Source organism: Homarus americanus, unplaced genomic scaffold (assembly GCF_018991925.1).
Source record: "Homarus americanus isolate GMGI-L3 unplaced genomic scaffold, GMGI_Hamer_2.0 scaffold7626, whole genome shotgun sequence".
NCBI classification, from domain to species: domain Eukaryota; kingdom Metazoa; phylum Arthropoda; class Malacostraca; order Decapoda; family Nephropidae; genus Homarus; species Homarus americanus.
In genome coordinates, this window is record NW_024718273.1 from 15,813,067 (window position 1) to 15,839,936 (window position 26,870).

The window sequence follows — 26,870 nt, forward strand, 5'->3', positions numbered from 1 at the left end:
ATTTGTCTTCTCGATTTTCTGCATGCTGCCTGGCTTATTGCATGTTTTTGTGGCTTCTGAAAGTGTGTTGTGTAAGTGAGGCTTCTTGTGACACGGCAACTTGCCGCCTCTCGCTTAACCACTTCCTTCACGCTGAACCTGAGCCACGCTATCACAAAGGCTTCTTTCTCACTTGTGATTTAGTGTATACTTGTGATGAACCTGGAGACTAATGTTATAATAATGTTCTGGAAAATAAAGTGAAGCACGATTGGTCTAAGTCGTATACAACTCAGGATTTAAAGAAAAATTTAATGCCCAGTCAAGAAGATGGTTCAAACGGTTGAATACCGCATCCCACTGCCACTCACAGTTAATGAGTACCGGATTGCCCAACTCTACATGTTGGCGGTGAGTAGCTTCATTCTCTGCCCCTGGGTGCTGCCGTAGTAGAATAAACAACCTACAAGTAACATCCAGTAATACAGTATCGGGTCAGTTCAAGATAGTAGCCAGGTTTCAGTTAACTTAGGGCGGTTACCACCAGAAACGAAGGTCAGATTCGGGTAAATTTATAGTTCACACAACTCTGCTAGAAAGTCAAAACTATGGTTTTCTAGTATATTTTTGTGTGTTTTGATTGGTTCTGACCTTGATTGCCATCGGAAATTGCCTGTTTTTTTTTTTTAGTTATCGCTCCCTTCTACCCCCAACAAGATAGGGGATCCTGTTGGGAACCGAGGTTTTTGGTGGGGGAGAGAAACAATCGTTTTCCGACAAAAATCATGGTCAAGTGAATACAATATACACCAAAAAAGACTAGAAAACATAAACCTAACCTTTTTGGGATGATTTAACCTGACCTAACCCAATATAACCTGACCTGACCTAACCTGACCTAACCTAACCTGACCTGACCTGACCAAACCTGACTTGACCTGACCAAACCTGACCTAACCTAACCTGACCTGACCTAACCTGACCTGACCTAACCTAACCTAACTCTCACAGTGTTTTTACATAACCAGACTCTCACCATATGAGGGAATCACTGTTATTTTTTACCTTATTTCGAATTAGAATCCGAAATTCGAGTAGGCTTGGAAGGTGGAGAGGTTTTTTCCCCAAAATGCACAATTAACTCCATATAATTGAAGTGACACCCATCGCAGACTTCCATGGTCGGAAATGAATTTGAATTTCGATGCATGCGAAACCCAAAATCACAATCGGATCATATTGGGCAAAAAATACCGCGAATTCTAAAAGCAAAAACCATAATTAATTTTAATTGGTGGCAAAAAAAAGAACGCTTTTGATTGGTAACGTGTACGGGAACGCATGCACATGACGATTTATGAGGGGAACACACTTAGTGGGAGGTTGGGTAGGCGATAATGGCTGAAGATTAATGGAATTAAGTAGAGAAAGATTTGACATGCGCCATCTCCATTATTAAATGTTTCCGACGGTATGTAATAGAAGAAAATTATCTTAAAATTAGGTGTCATTTTTCGAATATGATAAAAGATTTGGGGTAGGAAAGTTGTGTGAACTTCTATAAAAATACTACCCAGATTCGTTCGAATCACGAGAACCATAGGAAATGTGTATTTTTGTGAAAAAATCGAAACGTGGTTACTATCATAAAATGACCCAGTATTGTATCCTAGAAGCTGATTACAGTATTAACTAACATTTCTTATTCACATACTTTAGTGTGTGGAAGAGGTAACTACTGTAGTATTCAAGTTTAATCACTGGACCATGTTTATGTTCTCCAATTTATCAGTAAACGAATATTGTCCAGTCTAGTTAAGATGATGGGCGAAATTTGTGTAATACCTCCTTGTATCTAACTATATTACTTTAATTAAATCTGGCTATATAAATATGGTATTATTTCACTTGTTGCCACTACACCATCTCGGGAATTTTATTGTTGCAATCAGTAGTTTTAACAAGTCCAAGACACTTTTCTTCAATGGCATTTCTGGCACAAATTACGTATAAGCGTGATAGTTAACATTTTATTATGTATAAAAATTTACCATTCAGTTGTTGCTACTAAATGAATCTTGTGAATTTTATAGTTGCTTTCAGTAGTTATGACAATTTTAAGACACTTTTCATTAATGACATTTCTGGCGCAAATTACGTATAAGCTAAATATTTAACATGGAATAACTAATGCGTTAGCCTTCCCAGGAAGTCGTTAAAAAATACGACATTGTACTGCGTCTTGGGAATAACTGTTGTGTACAACACAGTCTTCAGAAAACAATAACACTAGGAGAACTGTTATTTGGACACATTACGGAAAGAAACAAGATGAGATATATAGAAAATTATGGAAAGAAAGACAAAAATGGAACAAAAAAAGTCAATCAGTCAGCTATAAATAAAATTAAAAACGAATCGGGCCCGTTGTAAAGGTGGGGTCCGGGTTGGGATCCGTAAACCACACTACGTACACTTTCGTCTCGCTACTACATTGTTTACAGCTGTTTGCATACATAAACACACAATACAACGTATTTCAGGTTCGTTTTAAGTATTAATTTTTTGCATTTGCAGAACTTTAATCAAATTGTTCACCCTTATTTAAAGTATTTTATGAGTATGATGTTAAAGTTTTAATCATATTTGAGTAATTAGCAATATTTTACACAAAATTCACCAGCAACTAATGAAATCGGACAACGTCCACGTAAAAATGGGCGGAGCCAAAACTGGTTTCAACTATAAATAGGCGAAATCCTTTTCAATTCTTTCACTCCATTTATACACTTTGCTTTAGGTTCTATTTAACATACTACCGCATATAGAATTATTTTTATTATTATACAGGTAGTTCTGCTATAACGCGATAATTGTGTTCTTGTAAAATATCGTGTTATAGAAAATCGCGTAATAGAAATAACAGGGCTTATGGAGAAAATAGGGTTAGGTGCAGATTACTCGAAATCGAAAAAAATTTAGTAGTTAGCCTAACACAAAGGATAGCACAGTTTAAATAAATGTTACATTCATATCTAATAATGAAATCATACAGTAAATGTAACACTTTACCTTGAAAAATATGAATATAACTTGATGAGGGAGAAGGGTGATTTTGAGGTTGATAACACCGAGCTTCTCTTCAAGTGTTATATCCTTTCTTTTACGATCATCACCGGGAATTCTATCACCAGAACGCTTCTTGTTGATATTCTTCTTTACTATATTCACAGTTAATACAGTGGGGTATGCTATAACGAATGGATCCTACTACGAATATTGCTATAACGAACGGTTTTACCTATAAAATTGAGAATGCTATAACGAACGAAACTCCTACAACGAACATTATTTAATTTTTTTGTTTTTTTCTAATTTATTGTTTTTTTATTACAAATATTAATGATATTCTTTATTTCAGGGGTTTAGATGCATATGTATGCACTTTTTTACAATTTTTACAATTTTATATTATATTTTTCAGTGTTAAGTGGTTGTATTTGGGGGCCTGGAACGGATTAATCCTATAACGAACGAATGCTATAACGAACAAGGTTCTAGAACCAATTAGATTCGTTATAGCATACCCCACTGTACCACAAAATTGGAGAAATAGTAAGCAAAAATCGCGTTATAGCAAACAAGCGTTCGCGTTATACAAATATCGTTCCTAATTCATAAATCGCGTTAGAGCAAATTCGCGTTATCAAAACACGCGTTATAGCAGAACTCACTGTATCACAGTTTTTTATTGGCTTCCATGCCCACAACTCTTCAATATTAATAAAAATATTCGCCATAAGCGGTCATTATCTGTATATTTACACAGTGTATACATGGGAGAAACTCCCTGATTGGTTGTTAGCTATTCAGGCCGCTTGGTCGCTGCTCAAGGCTAACACCTGATCGAGGTGTTAGCTCTTCCCTCTGAATGCTCCATGCTCACAGCTCAAAAGCAGCGTCTGCGCAGACAGAATAGCTAAAGCGTTAGCTATTCCGTAAATTGAAAATGCCTAACAATAAACGCCTTATAAGAACATAAGAATGGAGGAAACTGCAGCTGGCCTATTGGCCCATACTGGGCAGTCCCATTTACACCCAACCCCTATTGCTCATATATCCATCCTACCCATGTTTGAAGCTATCCAGCGTATTCGAGTTAATGATTATACAGTCATGCGCTGGTTAATGTCCTAGATACGTTCTTGGAAATGTGACGTTAATCGAAGTGGACGTTGTCCGATCATCACATAAACTTTTTATTTATACTTACGTGTATGTGGAATACTATATACGTACATATACACTTTTACTCTTAAATCTCTACTATAATGTGATACAGGTGATTAATTATTATCTCTTGTGCAAAATACATGACGTTTATATTAAAATTATTCACTGTTTTACAAGGATTCCATAAACGCCAGCAGATGGGGGAGAGAGAGGGTGGGAGCGAGCAAGGGGGCTGGGGGGAGGGGAGGTAGTACGTTTACAGTTGGCACAGGCCCAGGTCTAACGCTGTATATTTATCAGTTCTTAGGTGACTAAGCTTCTCTCTTATAAAAAGCCAGTGAAATGACCTGGGTGAATATAATTAACATAGCTGGGATTCTTGTAACATACTGATTAATTTGAATATAAACATGCTATAATTTGCACTAGACAAAACAATTTTAGTACCGTAATCAAATTAGTACATGTGCACTCCAGCTTTGCACTAAGAAATCTATGTAAATCTACCCAAAAATACAGTTGAAAAACTTTTTTATAAAATGTACTACAGTACTGTACACTAATGTACAACAATTTTTATCTCTTGAGCAAAATATATGACGTTTATATTCAAATTATTGGCTGTCTTGCAAGGATTCCAGCAATGCAAATTATAATCTCCTAACTTTAGTCTGAGATATTATATAAGATAAAAACTGTAAGCCTAAAAGCCTGGCTGGGGGGAGGGACTGATGGCTCCGCCACCCAGCGAGGGGTTGGGGGGGTTGAGGTGATAAGTTTGAGGTGAAGGTCTCTGTGTGTTTATTTAACAGTCCTACTAAGCTTCTCTCATTTTAAAATGCCAGTGATATGACCTAGGAAAATATAATTAACATAGCTGGGATTCTTGTAAGATACTGATTTATTTGAATATAAACATGTTGTAATTCGCACTAGACATAACAATTTTAGTACCGTAATCAAATTAGTACATGTGCAGTCCAGCTTTGCACTAATTTATTTTACATTTCTTTTAGTATGGTGTGTGCATGTAAATGGATGAAAATAAATGAAGAAATTTATGTAAATCTACCCAAAAATACAGTTGAAAAACATTTTACAAAATACACTACAGTATTGTACACTAATGTACAGTTGTACCCCGCTTAATGCGGTCAATTCAACCCACAGGGTACCGCGTTAAGTGAAAACCGCATTAAGTGAACAACAGAACATATGGGATTAATTCCAATAGAGATTGGCCCGACCCCCAAACTCCACTTTTTGACGACACACAACTATGTTGTAGTAAAAATTTTATCTTAACTTTATGATGGTATGAACAAACAAGTAATATAGAAGAGGTTAGGTTAGGAAAACTAAATGTTAGGGGGCACGGACGTATATGCGATCGGACGTTGTTCGGTCGGGCGTTAACCGGCACATGACTGTATTTGGTAAATTGTTCCACTCATCCATTACTCTATTTCCAAACCAATGCTTACCTATTTCGCGCCTAAATCTAAATTTGTCTAATTTAAAACCATTGTTACGAGTTCGCTCCTGGTTGGATAGTTTGAGTACCTTTGTAATGTCCCCTTGTTCAGCCCTGACTTCCATTTATACACCTCGATCATATCGCCCCTCACTCTATGTCTCTCGAGGGAGTGCAAATTAAGAAGCTTTAACCTGTCTCTATACTCAAGGTTCCTAATGCCCGGGTTTAGTCTGTCATTCTCCTCTGAATTCTTTCCAAGGATTCTATATCCATTCTGTGATACGGTGACCAGAATTGAACTGTGTAATCTAAGTGGGGTCTCACAAGCGCAAGATATAGTTTTAAGATGACCTCTCTAGTCTTGTAACTAACACTCCTTTGTATGAACCCAAGCACCCTATTACCCTTGTTTCGAGCAAATAAACATTGTTTACTTGGCATAAGATTCCTACTTATCATTACTCCTAAATCTTTCTCGCAGTCGGATTTCTCAATCATATCGTTGTTCATCTGGTATCTGGTTTCCCTGTTTACATTTCCTATACTGAGTACTTTACATTTGTCCACATTGAATTTCATCTGCCATTTCTCAGACCATTCGAAAAATTTTTTTTAGATCTTCCTGTAGTTTTGCGGAGTCATCATCAGATTTAATTACACTCCCCATTTTAGTGTCATCGGCAAATTTACTTGCATGTATGTTGCTGTCTACGCCGATATCTATGTCTTTTATGTATATAATAAATAATAATGGGCTGAGTACTGAGCCATGGGGAAGTCCACTAGCGACGTTGCTCCAGTGGGATTTAGTGCCGTTAATGCTCACTCGCTGTTTCCTGTCCTGTAACCATGCCCTAATCCATTTTAGAATATCCCCTTTAATGCCATGAGCCTCCACTTTTCTTATTAGTCTTTCGTGGGGGACTCTGTCGAAGGCTTTGCTAAAGTCGAGATATACCACATCATAATTGTGCCCCTCGTCCACTGATTCGAAAACAGAGAAAAGAATGTTAATAGATTAGTTAGACATGAACGCCCGCTTGTGAAGCCATGTTGGAAATCATTGATCAATTGGTGCTTCTCCAGGTGATTTCGAATAGAGTTTGAAATGATTGCTTTCAGTAATTTGCCTACTATTGATGTTAGACTGATTGGTCGGTAGTTAGAGGATTGTGATCTATCTCCCATCTTGAAAATCGGTATTACATTTGCTATCCTCCAGGATTCTGAAACTACACCCGTTTTTAGGGTCATGTTAAACAACTTTGCTAAAGCATACTAAGCTCTTTCTTACATTCCTGTAATACTCTGGCAAATATCTCATCGGGACCTGGTGACTTATTAGGCTTTAGTTTGTCTGTTTGCTTACAAACATCGTTACTATCTCGCTTAATTTATTTTCTTCGCTATATCTGTATAGAGTCGGTGCCACGGCTATCATGTTTAAATTTTCAGTGGTGAAAACTGTTGAAAAATATTTATTCAGATTATTGCTCATTTTTCCCTCGTTATCAGTTAGCTCGCCTGTATCTGACTGTATTGGTTCAATCTTTTCTCGTGTTTTAGTTTGATACATTTGATAGAATCCCTTGGGATATGCCTTTGCCTCCCTTGCTATCTTCAGTTCATTGTTCCTCTCTGCCTGTCTTATCTCGGTCTTAACCCTACCGGCCATTACCTTATAGAAATCTCGAAGGTAAACTTCACCACGATTTATTCTCCTACCTATAGCCTTCCTTTGTCCAATAATATTCTTTAAATAATTATTAATCCATTTAGGGTCATTGGTGTTTGATCTGAGTTTTCTGTATGGTATGTGTAGGTTATGTATCTATGCTACTGTGCCGAGTAGCAACCTTGTAAATAAGCTACTGTGCCGAGTAGCATTTATATATGTAATTACGTGGCAACACTGCACGTGTTATGTGGCAACATTGCCCCGAGGCTGCCATATGGCAAGGCAGTCTCAGTCTGACTCTGTGGGTCGTGCAAGTCACACGCTATTCACCACTTGTATTTCTCCTATCCGTTAATAAATGGACTTCAGTGTTACCCGGTGTTTCCCTACCCATCACTGCCTTCATCAGGGAACACTTGGAACCTTCAGTATGTTCTGCCTTTGTGCATTTAAGTAACTTTATTTATATTGTTGTGGAACTCGGCAACCTCAGATCTCGTTATCAGGTCTCCCGGTAAGGTGAGGTCGCCCTCTGTGGGTACATTGTGAGAGGTCACCTCATGTGAGGTCATGTAGTTCACTCCCAAGCATGATACCCCTTCTCTCAACTGCCACTTCAAACTATCAAAGTTTGCCCTTCTGAAATCTGGGACTTTAGTGGAATTTTCCTTGCGGCTGCCCTGAAATTCTAATTGGAATCTAACTTCTTTGTGATTGCTGTTAGCAAGTTCATTCCCTACCTCGACATTACTAATGAGGTACCCAGCCAATCACCTCCGATCAATGCCAGTCGCCAGTGTACTGTATGTTAATAAGCCACGCAGATTGGGTCGCCACCCTCAAATCCACAAAAAAATTTAAATTACACCATATAATAGTAAGTTCTTTCTGTTTAATATGCTGGGGGTCCAGAGGGTTGAGCCTTACTACTAGGAAGTTAGGTAAGGTTTAGTGATGTGACTCACCCAACCTAACCTAACCGGTACCCTATAACCTAAGGCATCACGAAAATTTTGACTAACTCCCAGGTTGCTGATCTGACTTTCTGCCTTGTTTACACACAATTGCAGGGTCTCAATTGTTTCTCTTACTATTGACAACACAACATACATATAAATTTCTCACTTTTGATCTTTTTTCATTTTGTATTTATGGTTCTTTATTACTATTATTACCACTACAGCATTATTATTATTATTATTATTATTATTATTATTATTATTATTATTATTATTATTATTATTATTATTGTTATTGTTATTATTATTATTATTATTATTATTATTATTATTATTATTATTATTAATATTAATAATATTATTATTATTATTATTATTAATATTAATATTATTATTATTATTTTTATTTTTATTTTTATTTTTATTTTTATTTGTATTTTTATTATTTTTATTATTTTTATTATTTTTATTATTATTTTTATTATTATTTTTATTATTATTTTTATTTTTATTTTTATTTTTATTATTATTATTATTATTATTATTATTATTATTATTATTATTATTATTATTATTATTATTATTATTATTATTATTATTATTATTATTATTAAATTTTCGCCCTCCGGGCCCCAATGTGGGTCGGTGACCTGTGCCCGGGTGGTCTAATCCCCGTAAAAAAGAAAAGAAATAAAACATTCTGGAGCCAATACATGCCCAATACTTACCAACAGTGTATAACACAGATGTAACTGACCACCCAAGTGGCTAACAGGCTGAACTGATAAGTGGCAGAGAGGATTAAGTAAACTAAAGTGAGTTAACTAAGGTAAGATTTAATAAAGTTAGATTAGGTAAAGTTAGGATAGGTTAGGTCAGGTTTCCTTAGTTTTGGTTGGTTCAGTTTTTGTGTGTTTTTTCTCCACAATTTCCCTTGACTCCAAAGCCCTGTAAACTTTTTGCAATAATTGTCATTGGTAGAAGATGATATCTCCATAGCTAATCATTTCTCCTAAAAATAAAGGCTTGTTCTTTTAAATCACCACCAATTAAATGAGAAAATCATATTATTATTATTAGTGATTCCTGTGCAGATACTCTATGAAAACTTTACCACTGTTTTTCACTTTCTTGTGTTTTGCAGTCGCTGATCACTTTCTGCCATCTTCACCTGTAACTTGTATTTGTCAGTGTCATCATCCATGGTCATCTTCACCTGTTAACAGCTGTACTGTACAGTATATGCTAAAATATGCCACTAACCAGGAGTAACACATTGCTAGTAGTGTATGGCATACAGTACAGGTATTAAACTTTCACATCTAATATTATCGGAACAGTGTTTTTGTTATACTAGCAGTATGCCTGACATACTATACCATCCTTGTCTTGTAGAAAAAATCCAAGCAAGAAAGCCATGGAGAGGGCAGTGGTGTGGAGATCCTTGTGAACGAGCCTTACGAGGACGGGCCGGGACCTGATGGCAAGGGGCAGTACACCCGTAAGGTCTACCATGTTGGTAGCCATTTACCAGGTAAGTTCAGTTGTTTTTATTTAGAATTCATACAGAAGTGGTGAAATTGAACTTTCCTTGCATGGTCAAATTATTTTTCATCACATTTTGTAACAGGAAAGTTGTAATTTTTCACGATATATGCCCGGATAATTCGCGGATTTTTTTCGCGGTCCTCTATTATTCGCGGATGACACCCTGGTTGTACCCAAGAATGTCTGTGGGTATGTAGTTTTAAAGTTGCCGTCATTTTCCTTGGCTGGGACAGGGAGACATTCATTCTAGAGATAGTAATTTCCTTTACCTGTATTGTATATATAACTACATACAAAACGCATACAAATAAATAATAATGGGATAATCCTCTCACAAATAATTAGAAACAAATGTATATTAAAAATGTTGAGTCTACCCTTAAGTCTACTATGTGCTTTATTAATAACAAAGCACGGAGTGGACTTGAGGGTAGACTCAACATTTTTAATACATTTCTTTCTGATTGTATATATGTACTGTACAGTACTGTATTGTATATATATGTGTGTGTGTTTGTGTGTCTATACACACACACACACACAATACAGGTAAAAGAAATAATTGTGTTTAGGGCAAACACATAAAGGGAATATACATTTCTTTGTACACAAGTAAAGATGTAACACCCCCTCCATCCCTGGAAAGCAAATGTTAATCACGGATTTGGTAATTTGTGGCAAATTTGAAGGGCACAGTGTATTGTACTGTAAAGTTTGTCAGAAAAAATTACAGTAATGTACTGTACAGTGTCTGTGAAGTGTTCCACACAATACAGTATGTACAGTACTGTAATGTGCAGTTTATCTGCCTCTTAAAAACTCATCAAGTAATTGCTCCTTGCTGTTACCAATAAGTTGGTAAATTTGATTACTATACTCGGCAAGGCCTCTGCCCCATGTGTGTTGAGTTATGGGGGTTTACTAAAGTAGTTAATAGAGAAAATCCCTCAAAATAATAATTATCTTTATTGTTTTTTGTTAATTATGTTTCTGGATGTACAGTATACTTTAATACTGCAATTGTTTTGTTTTTTCAAGGATGGCTGAAGTCTCTCATTCCTAAATCGGCATTGTCAGTGGAAGAAGAAGCCTGGAATGCATACCCATACACCAAGACCCGGTTTACCTGTCCCTTTGTTGAAAAGTTCAGCATTGAGGTGGAAACTTACTACTTTGATGATGCTGGGAATCAGGATAATGTTTTCAACCTTTCAAAATCAGAAATGAAGCAGAGAGAAATAGGCAAGTCTCCTTATTTTATATCTAAAATACTGTATACCGGTAGTAAAAATTATTATTTAGCAATATTTAGTAAGAATTTTATTTTTTTTTGTGCATGTGTCAGAAAATATGTAAACATTAAATTGTTATGGTGAAATAATAATATGGTTGTAATTTCCCAGATTTGATTGATGTAGTGAAGGACCAACTATATGGGGCAGACTATGTTGAAGATGAAGATCCTCGCAAGTACAAGTCACAGAAAACTGGAAGAGGCCCTCTAGTGGATAACTGGATCTCAGAGTACTGGGAAACATGCAAGGTTAGATCATACATACTATACTGTCGCTATAGTATGACTGTTATATTATTTTGGAGGCAACCTGAGTTGGGAATTCCATATACAGTGGTCCCTCGGTTAACGAACGGTTCGATTAACAAAATTTCGGCTAACGAATTAACTACCACAGTAGGTTCTCGCCAATAATGACTTCCACAATAACGTTTTCGACAATAACGGTAAGTTACAATAGATACCCATTTTCGATAATAACGTCTGGATTCTCTTGAATTACGGAAATTTCGCGGGAAGCTTCCGAGCGCATCAATGATAGCGCTTGTTTGCCGCCATGTTGATAACGTACTTGTCCGCTCCGCCTCACTCTCACTCAGGCTCAATGGAATACAACGCTGTGCCCACGTGTGAGATTTTCGCCTCTATAACCAGTGGTTGTTAGGGTCGGTGATCAATAATGGCTTCCGCATTTTTGCCTGTGGGGGCTAGGGAAGGTGGTGGAGGGAGTGATTTGCCACCTGAATGACTGGGAACTTTTAAAGTGAGGAAATTGAACTGTCCTGAGTCTACAGTGCGAAATATTAAGAGGAACTTAGCGGAGACCAAGAAGAGTATTGCGCTGGCTAAAAATATTTCGGTAGTGATGGAAATGCGAGGCGAGCTATGAATGATAAAGGCAATAGAAACAGATTGTTAGTGATAACAGAGCAAATTCTTGTGAAATGGTTAGCTTGTAGAATGAAAGACAGTGCAAGTGTTAGCGGCCCTCAGATACGGAACAATCATTACACCAAGCACCTCAAAAACTCCCCCAAGCTAAGTGTTATATTACTCAAACTCTTTATTTTGATGATTGAATAGCAATTCTTTTTATTTCAGCTAACAAACAGTGTTAGGAGGGCTTCAAGGGGAGAAAATGGGTGAAATTCTTGTGGGGGTGGCACCAATAAACCCGTTTTACATGTATTTTAATGTCACACAAATAACGTTTTCTCTAATAACAGTGTTTTTCAGGCACCTATTAAACGTTATTGGTGAGAGCCTACTGCATAAAGATTTTTCAGTTCGATTAACGAACAAAACTTTGATTAACGAAATCCTTATGACAAACACGTTTTGTTGTGCACATCAGCTGATCAGTTGATCGGCTAGTCCGCCAATACAGTAATTGGTTCTATGTTTACATTCGTTTCCAGTGAAGTAAATATCAAGAAAATTGGTCTCTTGAATATTTCTGCATTTTTTATATTAAAATTATTGGTCATTCTGAAATTTAGTTAACATATTGATAATATACAGTGCAGAAATTATTATGAAACATGAAGAAGGCATTAGAACCAATGCACTCTGTAAAGGATATGGCATGTCATCATCAACTGCCTCTACAATCAGCTGTTTGATATGTAAACAAAGCTGCCGGTAATATGACATACACACCTCAAAGTAAGATAAAATACATTATTCTATTTTTTCTTTTTTATTATTGTACAGTAATTCCTCGGTTTACGCAGTTCTCGTTTACGCGTTTCCACATTTACGCGGTCCCCGCCAGAACTGGAATGCCCAATTTACACGGTGCATCTACTCATATACGCGGGTGAAGTAAAATTTTTTTGTTTAGCTCATAAAATTCCTACAAATTACCCTGTCAGAATATAATTTACGTTGCTGGAATTCTTACAATATGATGATCATTTTGAATATAAACATCATGGATTTTGCATTAGACATAAAAATTTTAGATCTAATGTAAGCATTTTGTTTACTCAGAGCAAATATGTTATCTTTTGTGCAAAATATATGACGTGTACAGTAGTACCCCGATTTACGCGGTCAATTGAATCCATGCGGTACCGCGGAAAGTGAAAACCGCTTAAAGTGAACAACAGAATATATGGGATTAATTCCAATAGAGACTGGCCTGACCCCCAAACTCCACTGAGGCAACCAGTTAAACACAACAAATAGATCTATCCAGTATAAATGTACAGCATACTTAAAAAATAATCTTCCTGTCTAATAGAATTATATAAAAAAAAAGTTTTAACTTACAGGCATTTATTGTAGCAAGTGGGACAGTATCTGCCATCCCCGATACAGTGGAGAGAATTGACACATCCGACACACGACGGTTGTGTCCCGCTAGTGATGGGGATCCAGTCGTCCCACCAATGTCCATAAACACTCCTCCATTAGACTGAATGCATTCCACTGTAAGCAAATGACATATACTCTATTGTGAAATACCTCATTCCACGGCCGGAAAACATGAAATCAGTTCGTTTTGGGGGGAGTAAGTGACACAAAGCTGGGTGGTGATATACAAGGTAATTTTTGGTCCTTGTTGTGGAAGGGGAACACCACAGCAACACACTTATGGTAAGGCAGACACAAAACATGAATGAGGGAGACTACATTGTTCTCAACTCTGGCCATCCTGTGCTATAGCAGAAGCCTTGCAAGTGAAGAGAAGGAAAAATCTCAATAATAGATATAAGTTTTTAGGAAGAGTTTAACATCCATCAACCTTAATTCCATTCTTGTTACACAGCACTTCTTTTAATGGTTTTGGCATTAATATTCAACTGTAAAAAGGCACGATTCATGACAGATTCTTCATATTTACTTTTTCAGAATGGTGTAATCTTAAGTACATCATTTTTGGACTCTTAATGATAAAATTCAAGGTTCACCCTCAAAAGATTCATTTACTTCAATACAGGAATTTCTAGCAATATGAAGAATGATCAGGTACCTGTACTCACAATCAACCCATTATATATGAAAAACTTACTTTTGGACACACATTAAAGCCCAAAATGAGACATCTGATGACTTACACAAATGAGTAGGAATGCCATCTCCTAATGGGTACTTGGTGTAGCGAGGTATTGTAACTGGAGTGAGAAGTGAGAACCTGGCAGACAGCAGAGGCTCCACACGAACAGCCAGAGGATCAGTTGGGTGGAAAAGGTTATACACCTGTTGACACGCCGGTCGTTGTATTGTACCTGCAATCAACATCAAATAAGTTGGAGTATGTTTCTTCTGTATGGATATATTGACAGTGTTGTGCCAATTCATTAATAAATCTTTTGACTTGGAGTTACAGTGAACCCTCACTTTACGCGGTCAATTGAACCCACGGCGGCCCGCGTAAAGTGAGAAACTCGTAAAGTGAACAACATAACATATGGGATTAATTGAAATAGAGACCGGGCCGACCCCCAAACTCCACTTTTTCAGACACAATACCTAAGTTGTAGTAAAAATAACTTCTTAATTTTATGATGGTATGCACACACAATTAATAATTAAGAGAAATATCAATAATATTAGGTTTTTTAACACTTACATAGTAGAAAAGATGGCTGGTCACACGGGGATGGGGGTTTGGTTCCGAGGCAGAGGGCAGATTATTGGCCCTCACCTGTATCACTTGTATCAATTGTATCACTATCCACCACATAGGCTTGCAGGGCCTCTTTGTAGAACCCCTCAAAGTCCATATAAGTCCATATCCTCCTTATCACTATCACTGACTTGGGCCGGCTGTGGTGGGTGGCGGGTGAAGAATTCGGTAATGTTTTGATGACTGGGCGACCTTGTGCGCATCCTGCCCGCGCCACTTCCCACGTATATGAGTAGATGCACCGCGTAAAGTGAAAGTCCGGTTCTGGCGAGGTACTGCGTAAATGTAGAATCGCGTAAAGCGAAACCGAGTAAAGCGGGGTTTTACTGTATATTCAAAATATTCCTGGTCTTGCAAGGAATCCAGCAATGTCAATTATATTATCTTAACTTTAGTCTGAGGTATTATTTATTACTATACCTTAAAATCTAGTGTTTTCACCCAAACATTTCTCAGAGAGGGAGGAGCCAGCGAGCGTTGGAAGAGGGGGGGGGGAGGAGAGTTGAGTCCATTATTTGAATGGACATTAACCTGGCGACTGTATTTCTCTTAAATATTAATTGTGTGTGCATACCATCACAAAATTAAGATGTTATTTTTACTACAACATAGGTATTGTGTCAGTATTGTGTCGGAAAAAGTGGAGTTTGGGAGTCGGCCCAGTCTCTATTTCAATTAATCCCATATGTTCTGTTATTCCATTTACGTGTTTCTCGTTTTACTGTCAATTGAATTACAAGGTAATATTGAGGAGGCCTTATCCCAGTCAATGCAATGCTTATTATCCCTCAAATGAACAAACAGGGCATTGGATAATATGGATCTGGTTGATAAACTCAATAACTTACACATTAATTATGATTTTAAACTGGTCAGTTTTGATGTAACATCACTCTTTACAAAGGTCCCAGTTGATGATTTACTGGAGTTCATCATAGATTCCCTTGATAATATTTCATTGCCCGTCTCGAAAGATGACTCATCGAACTCATCAAACTATGTATTAAGGATTGTAAATTTGAATTCAATGGAGAATATTATGCTCAAAAATCCACTCTCACCTGTATTAAGCAACCTATATATGGAATTCTTTGAAAATAAACTATTAAGTAATATTTTACCACCTTCAGCAGTCTGGTTTAGATATGTAGATGATGTATTATGTCTCTGGCCAAGTAATGAGGACCTAAAAGCTTTCCTGCCACAACTTAATAACTTAGCCCCCTCGATCAAATTCACTGTGGAATTAGAGCATGACTGTAAATTGCCATTCCTAGACTAATGTGTGTTCATACATTCATTATTATTCTGCCCACCATAATAGAGTCAAACAGTCAGTATTTTCAACAATGTTTTTACGTGCTTTGAGAATTTGCAGCCCGGGATTCATTGATGAGGAATATAAATATATCTATAATATTGGCTCAAACCTTAAATACCCTAGATCTTTCATAGACAAATGCCCGAACATTACTAAGAAATCTCTCAAATTCCTTTACAACTAAAAACCTGGAACGTCAATGTGGCATTTAAAAACTCATGCACAGTTAAACGAATATTAATCAAGAACTCCCCCAACAATACAAATGGCTGCATTTATAAAGTCCCTTGCAAGGAATGTAATATGTTTTACTTAGGCCAAACAGGTAAAGATCTTGTAACTAGACTTAAACAACATAAATATAGTGTTAGGACTGAATCGGCTGCTTGTCCAATTAACCAGTCCGTTCACACATATTTATATTTGGGTTTTAAGTAACGAAACCCAAACGGTAGTTCCTTTGTTTTATTATAAAAGGTTGTATATATAATTCCTGAGTGTATATCAACCATAAGTCTCACTGTCTAGGAGTGAATGAGAAAAGGGACGGCGTTTATGTATGATAAACGTTAGGTCACGTCCTTACGATATGAGTTGAGGTGAGCTACTGAAGCTTAGGGGCATCGCAGTGCGTGCTTACAGAAATGCTGAGCTATGGGTCTCGCCCTCTTGGGTGAGTTGCCCGCTCACGTGTCCATCTCATGTCTTACTCATAGACAGTGGAAAGTTACAGGGTGGTGAATCTGAATATAATATCAGATGTATTGACCCATTTATATAATACGTTCTGTGATGAGACAGGGGCCTATTACAGGACAGGCCAGGAATCCAATGCTCTGTTTGATCATTTGAGGGATAATAAACATTGCATTGACTGGGATAATGCTTCCTAAATATTACCTTGTAATTCTATTGACAGTAGGAATATTACAGAATCTAGTCTCATTAAACATACCGAATCCGTTAACATGAATTTGAGTAATGGTATGTACAAATTGGACAATTTTGTAATTAAGAAGATTTGTAACCAGGTGAGAAGGTTGGGTCAGTTTTTCCCTCTGACCTGACTACCGACCGCTGCGGTGCTTTTGTGAAGATTAGTAGGGTCATTACCTATACTTGACCTCTGTGGACTTAATCTCACCCTCCTCTGTATATATATAACATGTTCTGCACTTCTTCTTAGTCTGTACTCACCCCTGAAGATGTGAATTACACGAAAGCGCTTGGGAACTTCGTGTTTCTTTTTCCTTGTGGTTATCAGCATATATATATATATATATATATATATATATATATATATATATATATATATATATATATATATATATATATATATATATATATATATATATATATATATATATATATATATATATATATATATATATATATATATATATATATATACAGTGGCCCCTAACGAACTCAATCCGTTCCAGAAGGTCGTTCGTTAACCGAAACCATTGTTTCAATGGGTTTTTGGGTAATTGGTTCCAGCTCACCGAAAATTTCCTAAATTCAACAAAAATGGCGCAACTCCTTACTTTGAGGTGTGTATGTAGAAGGCTCCTGGATGATGATGATGATGATGGGATTTAGAATGGGGGTGGAGGAGAAGGAAGAAGAGAAGGCATTGGGGTGGAAGAGAAGTCACCCCATGGTGCCATTTCACCCATAAAATTTTAGCTCTCTGGTTTAATTCAAGATTATTTTCTTTAAATCAACGCTGCACTGCATTATATATTGTCAATATATAAAATATATTTCAAAATGACCAATAATTTGCTTGGAAACACAGAAAAAAAGCGTTTAGTTGAAGAGAGTCTCAAGCAAGATGTTACCTCCAGTGAAAACAGAGAGAGACTGACGCCTGTTTGCTGTGTTAAGAGGCTGGATGCCGCGCATTAAACTAGTCACTTTACCTTCAATTTTGTTCAATAATTGTTAAAATGACTAAAAAATTGAATATTAAACTTTTAAAATTATTGAATAGTATAAACTTCTTGATATTTACAAAAATAGTAAGGAATTTAAGCCCTAGAACCGATTAATGTATTGGCGGACTGATACTAAAGCTGGTTGCCCTGTCAGTGCAAGCGAAAACATGTTGAGGTCGGTTCGTAAGAAGTTCGTTAAGCGAATTTTTTTTCGTTAACCGAATTGAAGATCCTTATGGAAGGCAGTTCGTTAATCGAAATTACGTTAACCGAGGTGTTCGTTATATATATATATATATATATATATATATATATATATATATATATATATATATATATATATATATATATATATATATATATATATATATATATATATATATATATATATATATATATACACACACACACACACTTTTAATGGTGTATGTGAGCCTGTTAGAACTGACATCATGGCTAGGATGTATGACTATTAGAAAAAATACAGTACTCACATTTCACAAAATTATCAGTACAGTACAGTTCAGTATTGGTTTAAAATAATGTTATGACATAATTATGATGAAGAGTTTAATGATGTTTTGTTTTGCTTTCTGTAGTAACTATATGACAGTGCTTCTCTACTAATTTTTTGTATTTTTATTTTTATTTATTTTTTTTTTTTAGGACCAGCCCACTCCATTGCCTACTGGGGAAGCAATCATGTGTGCATACAAGCTATGCAAGGTAGAATTTCGCTACTGGGGCATGCAGACAAAGATAGAAAAGTTTATTCATGACATTGGTAAGTTTTTGTTTTATTCATGTTGCTACTGTACACTGCTTTTGTTCTCCTTCATTACTTGTTTGTGTAATTATTCATGACCAACCCGCTGCTGAAATTGATAGAAAATTATTTTAAAACTCCGGACTTTCACTGTTTTTATAGTGGACACTGTTGTAGTTTGTGCAAATGTGTTGAAAAAATGATAATTTCTAAAATAAATGTAACAACCTTTGTGGGTATGGAAAACAGACCTAACCAACTTAGCCAAACAGCCTACCTAACCTTACCTTACTTCCTTAACGGGGGCCCTGCCTCTCGGAACCCCCGGTATATTAAACAGAAAGAACTTACTATGATATGGTGAAATTTGAGGCATTATCTGTACAAGAGATCATGCGGCCGCATTGACGCTTATACTGCCCGGGCGGCGGAGTCATTTATTGTGATGGCTGGAAACGTCAAACGTCGAGGAAGTGATGAACAAATTTCATTCCGGTGTGAAAGCACGGGGATTCCCGTAGTGTGCACAGTGTCTATTTAAAGGAACAATGCCGTGGCCTTTGAACAATTGAAGGTTCTCGTTGTCTTTATTCCTAAATTCCCAAATTATGTCCATATAAGACAGGCAACAACCTTCACGCGTCCTGCTGAAAATGAAACTACCACGAGCCCGGGGTAAAGTGCCACAGCAGAGTGCGGCCTCATTACCGCCGGGAAGACAAATTAGTGTGCGCCTAGGGGCCCAATTATCTACAAAACAAAACATTTGCACAAGAACTGATTACCATATCAGAACTCACTGATGAATATGAGGTAAGAAAATAAACAGTAATACTGTACAAATAACTCGTCCCCTTATCAGCTTACCGTACAATACTAGCCATTGAGCGGTTGGTCTATCCAGTGTTAGTAACAGGGGGCAACTGGAGTCTGGGAAACCTGTGATGTTTTGGGTAGTGAGGGTCACACTGGATAACATCCTTCTCATGTGTGTCTGGGCCAAGCAGGATTTGAACCTTTGACATATTGGGTAAAAGATACGTGCATTACCACTCTCTCTTACCTTCTCCTTCCTGCCATCTCTTTTTTAATTATACTCTTTTTACCAGTCATTTATCTTGCATTCTTTCACTGTCCACACTGCCTGATCAGATTATGTCACTCTTTGTCAAGCTACTATTTCACTTCCACATCTTATTTCTGTAATTTTTACTGTTTCCATCATATTTACCCCAAATATTGTTCATAAACACAACATTACTGAAGGAATAAGTTTCTTTCATACACCACTCATCACCCAGCTGGCTCTTATGTTATTCAACTTATTCCATCCCAGTACAGGTTACATTTTATACAAACCACTTCAGATTGAAGAGGCTCTTGTGTTAGTTCATTCATTCATCTGCTGTTTTTTCTTTGCATGTGCAACATTTATCAAGAGAGGATGGTGAGATACTGACCTAACCTAATCTAACAAACAGTTCACTTGACATTTTAGGCATGATTAGCTTTTGGAGATAGCAGGTCAGCACACAGGTTACTGGATTCTCTTCACCTTACACCATATCTATAGGGAGGTTTACGACTGGATGGATAAATATTGACGTTACTTACACCATACTGTACACTACAAATGGACTTTTATATTTGGAATTTCTTTTGGGGGTTGCTGGTCATCTGAAAAGGACAAGATTGCCTGGAAATTCTTGTATACAGAGACATAGTATTTCAAGACTGGGTGGTTGCATGCTCATCATATACACACATCAAGCCTTATCCATAAAGTACTTGATCTGAATAGCTTTTGAAGGTTATAAGTAAAAATCAGAGGTCGTAGTTCAAAATGATGAAGGTATTGTAAACCCTTGTTAGTAATCCCCCCATCCCCCCTCCCCACACAGATACTAATTTTCATCTTTTCTGTAAGAACAATTAATACAATTAATTATTTACTTGTAAATACAACATATGTTCTGTAAATATTTGTCTCTTTTACAGCTTTGAGGAAGACAATGCTGCGAGCCCACCGACAAGCATGGGCATGGATGGATGAGTGGTGGGGACTCACTATTGATGATATTCGTAACATTGAGAAAGAAACTCAGAAGCTTCTTGCTGAAAAATATGGACCAGGAGGAAATGGAGAAGAAGAAGGTGAAGGAGGTGGTGATATTTCTGAAGCTGGGACAGAGGTTCCTCAAAGCCCGAGTTTGTCGTCAGACCGAACTCCTAATCTAGAACAGTTGAGCAAGTGCAGCTCATTTAGGACTAGTAATGATTTAAGTGAAAATTCTCATGTTCTCTGTGATGAAGAAGAGACGGTGGTAAAGAGTGTTGTAAATAATAATAATAACAATAATATAGGAGGTGCAGACAATGGGCGACTTTTGGGTGCTAGTCCCAAGCTTCAGAGAAGAGAACTGAATGTTAGTATGGACAGTATACTGACTGATGATGCCAGAAAAAGAGGATCATGGTCAAGAAGTGGTTCTAGAAACACATTAAATTCTCAAAACCAAGGTGAGACTTGATTACTTTGTTCCCTGCAGTGCTTGATGGTGTTGCTACTGCTCTATGATAGGAATGTTATTTGTTAACTTATGAATTTTAGCATTTCCTTGTTTGTTCTCACAGCAAATTGGAGAATGGAGAGTATTAGAAGAGATTCAGAGTCTTCAGGAAGTGAAGAGGAATTCTTCGACTGCCAGGGTGAGTAATGTACTGTAGTGAGCATAAACCTTTTTTTAGGGACAATTGGTTACAACCTCTTAAAACTTTTCAGTAACCATTTTATCATTATATACAATGGGTCACTAGTCTATATGCATTTTTATACTGTAATTATAAAATAGAATTGATACCTACCTCAATACAGTACAGTACAGACTGGGTGGATTGCAGGGTTAAGTTCCTTTAAATACCATTATACATCAGGTCACAATTGGTCAATAATTAATTGGGAAAGTTAGTTCTGTCCTAAGATGGTAAATTTTTCACCTATAGAGTGTACAGTATATCCTAGTGTGTATGTATAGTAGTAGTTCAATATTTTGTCCTAATTGAGTCATCGAAGTGGGTAACCAGTTGTAAATGCTGAACAATTATTGCTCGCCCTTCTATTGTCAGATTAAATGCACTGCTTCCCCCATCCCAGTCAGCCCATGGCATATTAAAAACATGCATTATGGCCATTTTTTAGCCCAGTATATTCTACTATATTACTGAATTATAATATGGTGTCAATTGTACACCAAAACACTTGATCAAACAATGTCATGGATGCACACAGTAAGTCATGGTAATTGTTCAGAGTCAGAGTGGAGGGGGTCAAGTCATGCTGTTCACTGCCCAAGGCATGGCAATAGGCACTGATGGTGTGCACATTAGTGAAACAGTAACAAGTGTCATCAGGTGGACTCAGGTCTGCATGAGTTACAGTTAATTGTTAAGTGGGACAGTTAGGTGCTGTGTTAAGTCTGGTTAGGTAGCATTGCTCAAATTCACTGGAGGATGGGGAGGGTTTAGGTGTGTATGTGTCTGTCTGTCTGTGGTGTCAATGAGGTAATACGTATGTGTATGGTTAATGTGTGTTTGTGTGCCTTTATGGTATAAGTGAAGGAATATATTTCTGGTGAGTGTGTGTTGTACCAATGAGACAAACACACTGTTAGGGTTGAGGATATAAACTGCTGGTGTAAGTTGTAGAGGTTTAGGACTGCTCCATGAGTAAGGTAATATGTTTCTGGTCATTTTTATGGTGGGCTAATTAGGAATGTATTTGATAACATACCAGTGGCGGCTCGTGAAAAATAAAATGGAGGGACTGCAAGCCTCACACAACAGTAGGATACACAAATTTGACCTACCTCAGGTATGAGTTGTAGTTGATGTCCACGAATTCCTAGGGCATGGTAGTAGTGTTGGTGGTAGAAGGGATGGCCGAGGTGGTGATGGACCAGTATTAATTGAAAATAAAGTCCGCGCGTCTGCTCTTTGATGTAGCAAAATTGTTTATTACTATTTCTGTTATCATTTTATTTTCAATGGATATCACTGCTAAAGCAGACAATCTGTCATTCACCATGGTACTGCGCAAAAAAGTTTTAATTCTCTTCAAAGTTGAAAAGCACCTTTCTGCTTCTGCCGTTGTCATTGGAGTTGTTATTAAAAATTTCAGCAACTTGACAGTGTCTGAAAATGTTGACTGTAGATTATTGTCATTCATCATCTCCAACAAGTCTATGAGACTTTCTGATTTACACAAATCACTATTTAACCACACCGTCCACACACAATGTAAACACGTTGTACGAGACTGAGCTGCTTCAAGTGCAGCTCATTGTCTCCAGAAGTGGTGCGGCGGCGGCGCCAATTAATAACAGACATGAATCGTACAGCATTGACAGCAACTATGAAAGTAACTTAAATTTTGGTCTGATTTTAATGAAAATTCACTTAGCAACGTATTGAAAATAATTAAATAACATATAAAATGATATATTTGTTGGTAGTGTATTATTCAGCTGTCTCTCTAAAGGAATCATACGCCTGGCAGTGAGTGTCTGGGGGGGACTGCAGCTCTGCAGCCCTATGCACGAGCCGCCACTGTAACATACAGTATTTGATGTATGACATGGCTGACTGATATCAGGGTAGAGCTGTCATCCAGGGCTGTGAAATCTGGTTTGAGGTTTTTATGTAGTTTTTCCAACAGCAAGTTTAAGTTTTAGATGTGTAAGATAATGGTGAGCATCATCACAGGAGCAGTAACTGCTGGCTGCCACTCCAACAATTCTCACAGTATTCCAAATATTTCTACTGAATCCCACTGGAAAATGAAAAAGATTTAGGACAATCTTTGAATGATTTTGTTAAATTTAATAAAATGGATCAACTTTATGTGTGGAACTTGTATGATATTCTTTCACTTTGTTATATGGAACTAAGTATTGGAATATTTTCAAAGATCCACCTTACATGGCTAATCATACCAACCAATTAGAGTGTTCTGCTTGCTGGCATCAATGCATCTCACAAGGTGGCCACTCGTTGGCCACCAAACAGATAAAATAATGGCTTGACGAATGAAACTAGCATCTTCCTTGAAATTACTGTGATCTTGATGGACAGTTGTGCAGTCTGCCTGGTCTGGTCTTTACCGTATTAGTATTTTAAATTACATATTTCCATTAATTTAATCATAAAACAGTATGAAGAGAGACTGTTGCCTTATAATAATGCTTACTTTATATTGTCAAGTACGACTTTCAAAGAAATTGTCAGTTATGATGATTCTTTACATGTGATCTCCACAGCTTGTGTACCTTAGAGACTGGAACTCAGTCATGGGACCAATATAAGCTGATAGGGTTCATAAAATGTTATTGCATGATACACGTAGATGTTTCATATCTGTGCTACAAGTTATGGCTTTCCAGAATAGTTATTTTAGATGATATTTTATTGATACTTTGATTTTCAGACGAGATATGACTGAGTGTCTCTTATTTGATTATTTCATTGAGTTTTATGTGTTTGATAAATGCTGTTTTTTATTGTAAAAATCTGATGAGTTGAGAGGTGATAGATTCAGAATTATACCGGGTATGTGTATATACAGTATGCAAGGGAAGAGAACTTATCGTAATTTATAAAACTTTATAGATTAATGACTTCAGAGCGGTATGGATATATTCGTAGATTATAAAGGAATAATCTTTTATATGGGATTGCTCAAAATCTGTATCCCTACACTGTGTTAAATCCACTTGTAAGAGCAGAGGGCGCACTTAGTATTTACCCGAGCTAATTTGGTCGGTGCCAGTGTCTGTACTCTTGGGCCATGAACAGCTAACAACAGGGTGTGAATGTCAGTGTGAGGTTGATTTGTGAGTGTGAAGTGTATGTTTCTATATGGAGGGATGGATGGGTGGTGTGGTGGGTGGGATACAGTAGTGAAAGGGGTGTATGGTGGAGATTCCTTACTGTGATTAGCTAAACCAGGAAGTGTGGTTCACCCCATGCCTTATTGGCTCTTCTGTCAGGAAATCTTGCATAGACATTAGTGCTTTTGGCTTTTTACAGAACAGAATATTGAATTTTTCAACTAAGTTGGAATGGCAAATAAGAATGTTGTGTATAAGAAAGTGCAGAAATTTACTTGAAGGAGTTGAGCAGCTGGCTTGTGTTGGTAGGCTTTGCTTCCTTTTTTCTCCTCAGATGTTACACTACTGCCAGATGTCCCTCACTCTCTTGTACTTGGCCTTCCACATCCACTCAGTTTTGACACTGTTCAACAACTCACTGTCTGAGTACAACAATGGCTCCTCTTCAAACATAATTTTTAGGACTGTAGAGTATTCTACTCACACCCTAGCCTTGGGAGTGTCTTGTGATAAAAGTATAGTACTGTATAGTAGAAGCTCAAACATCTGAAGGTAATCTCCGAAGTCCAGCAGTTTTGAATAATAATAAAAGTTTAAGCCATTTTTCTCCCTAAGTTACGTTGATCATATAGCTATTTGAGGATTCACAGATTGCCGTATATAAAATGTAAGCGTGCTTGTGTGTATGAAAATTGTGTTTATATGATAACATTTATTTAGTTACAGTATGTAATCGTCTATATTTTTAATAGAAATTATCCCTATATAACACGATAGTGTGCTTGTGAGTTTTGCTAAAGCATTTGTACTAGTGTAGTCTGGGTTTACGTGGCTAATTTAACCCATGGAGGTCTGCGTATAACGTGAAACGCGTAAATAAAATAACAGAACATATGGGATTAATTGAAATAGAGACTGGGCCGAACGCCAGACTACCCCTTTTCCGACACAATACGTACGTTGTAGTAAAAATAACATCTTAATTTTATGATGGTATGCACACGCAATTAATATTTAAGAGAAATATCAATAATATTAGGTTTTTTAACACTTACATTAGTAGAAGAGATTGTTCTAGTCGTAATGTATATGGGACTAAACATATATTATATTGGGTAAGAGTAACGAAACCCAATTGTCTGTTTCTTCTTTTATTGAAAACTATCGTTTATATAATTCCTGAGTGTAAATCAACCGTAACTTGCATTATTTATGAGTGTGAAGGGAGAGGACGGTGGCTATGTAAATAGACCGTTTAATCACGTCCTTTCGACGTGAGATTATGAGTGAGACTTCTATGAGCAGTGACCAATCGAGGGAGAACGGAATAGGTGCGTCGTCCTCCCTCGAGGGAAGACGGAACCATCCACGATGGCTCTCAAATAACGTCTTCCTCTAGTCAAGGATATCAAACTACTGAGTTGTGAAGGGTTCTACATGGCATGGCTGAAAATTTACAGTTTGTGATACTTCTGTAGAACTATCATATTTTTAGTTTGAGAAGATGTGTCTATGACATCATTAAAATATGCAGTTTGAAAATTATGAACATTATTATCCTCCTTGGGATCAAAAGAAGATGTCCACATTTTCTATGTCTAAGGTTTGAAAAATTATTTAGATACAAACCAAAGAAATAACCTTGTCCATCCATTTACAGGAAATTGATAAAAATTATAATTAAAATAATTAAAGTATCATTAACTGAACAGGTAAGAAATAAATACTGGATATTATATTATGTCAGTACTGTATATAGTATTAAAATAAGTAAGGCACTTATAACACATAATATGACCTACACAATGTACTATCAGTGTGAAGTTATGTTGCGAACATGTAAATGTGTGTATATATTTAATGTATGCCTAGATACTACCTATTCCTTGTAGGCTTGATTGAAGAATCCTTTCTAGAATGTCTTGAAAATGTGAAGTTGGTGCCGCAATCCCATAGACTTGCGTGTGTCACTCACAGGAGACACAGCTGATTCTAAGGTCCGGTGACTGGGTCAATGTCCATGAAATCATGAGTACAGCAAACTGCCACTCCCTGTCAGTGAACTCAAGGACTCTGGGGTTCACTGGGTACACTAGTGCATCCACCACACCATACCTCAGAATGCTGAGACCATCTCTCATGATCGGAGATGTGTC

The 26,870-nt window shown here is 36.9% G+C and overlaps 1 protein-coding gene across 1 annotated transcript in view; it reads left to right on the plus strand.

Annotated features, from left to right (window-relative positions):
• Positions 1 to 26,870, plus strand: part of LOC121859452 (protein retinal degeneration B-like) — a 166,952-nt gene that overhangs the window by 61,984 nt on the left and 78,098 nt on the right. Inside the window, 6 exon segments of the mRNA XM_042356265.1 lie at positions 9,722 to 9,860; positions 10,913 to 11,116; positions 11,278 to 11,417; positions 18,730 to 18,847; positions 20,828 to 21,349; positions 21,464 to 21,538. Coding sequence (XP_042212199.1) covers positions 9,722 to 9,860; positions 10,913 to 11,116; positions 11,278 to 11,417; positions 18,730 to 18,847; positions 20,828 to 21,349; positions 21,464 to 21,538 — 1,198 coding nt within the window.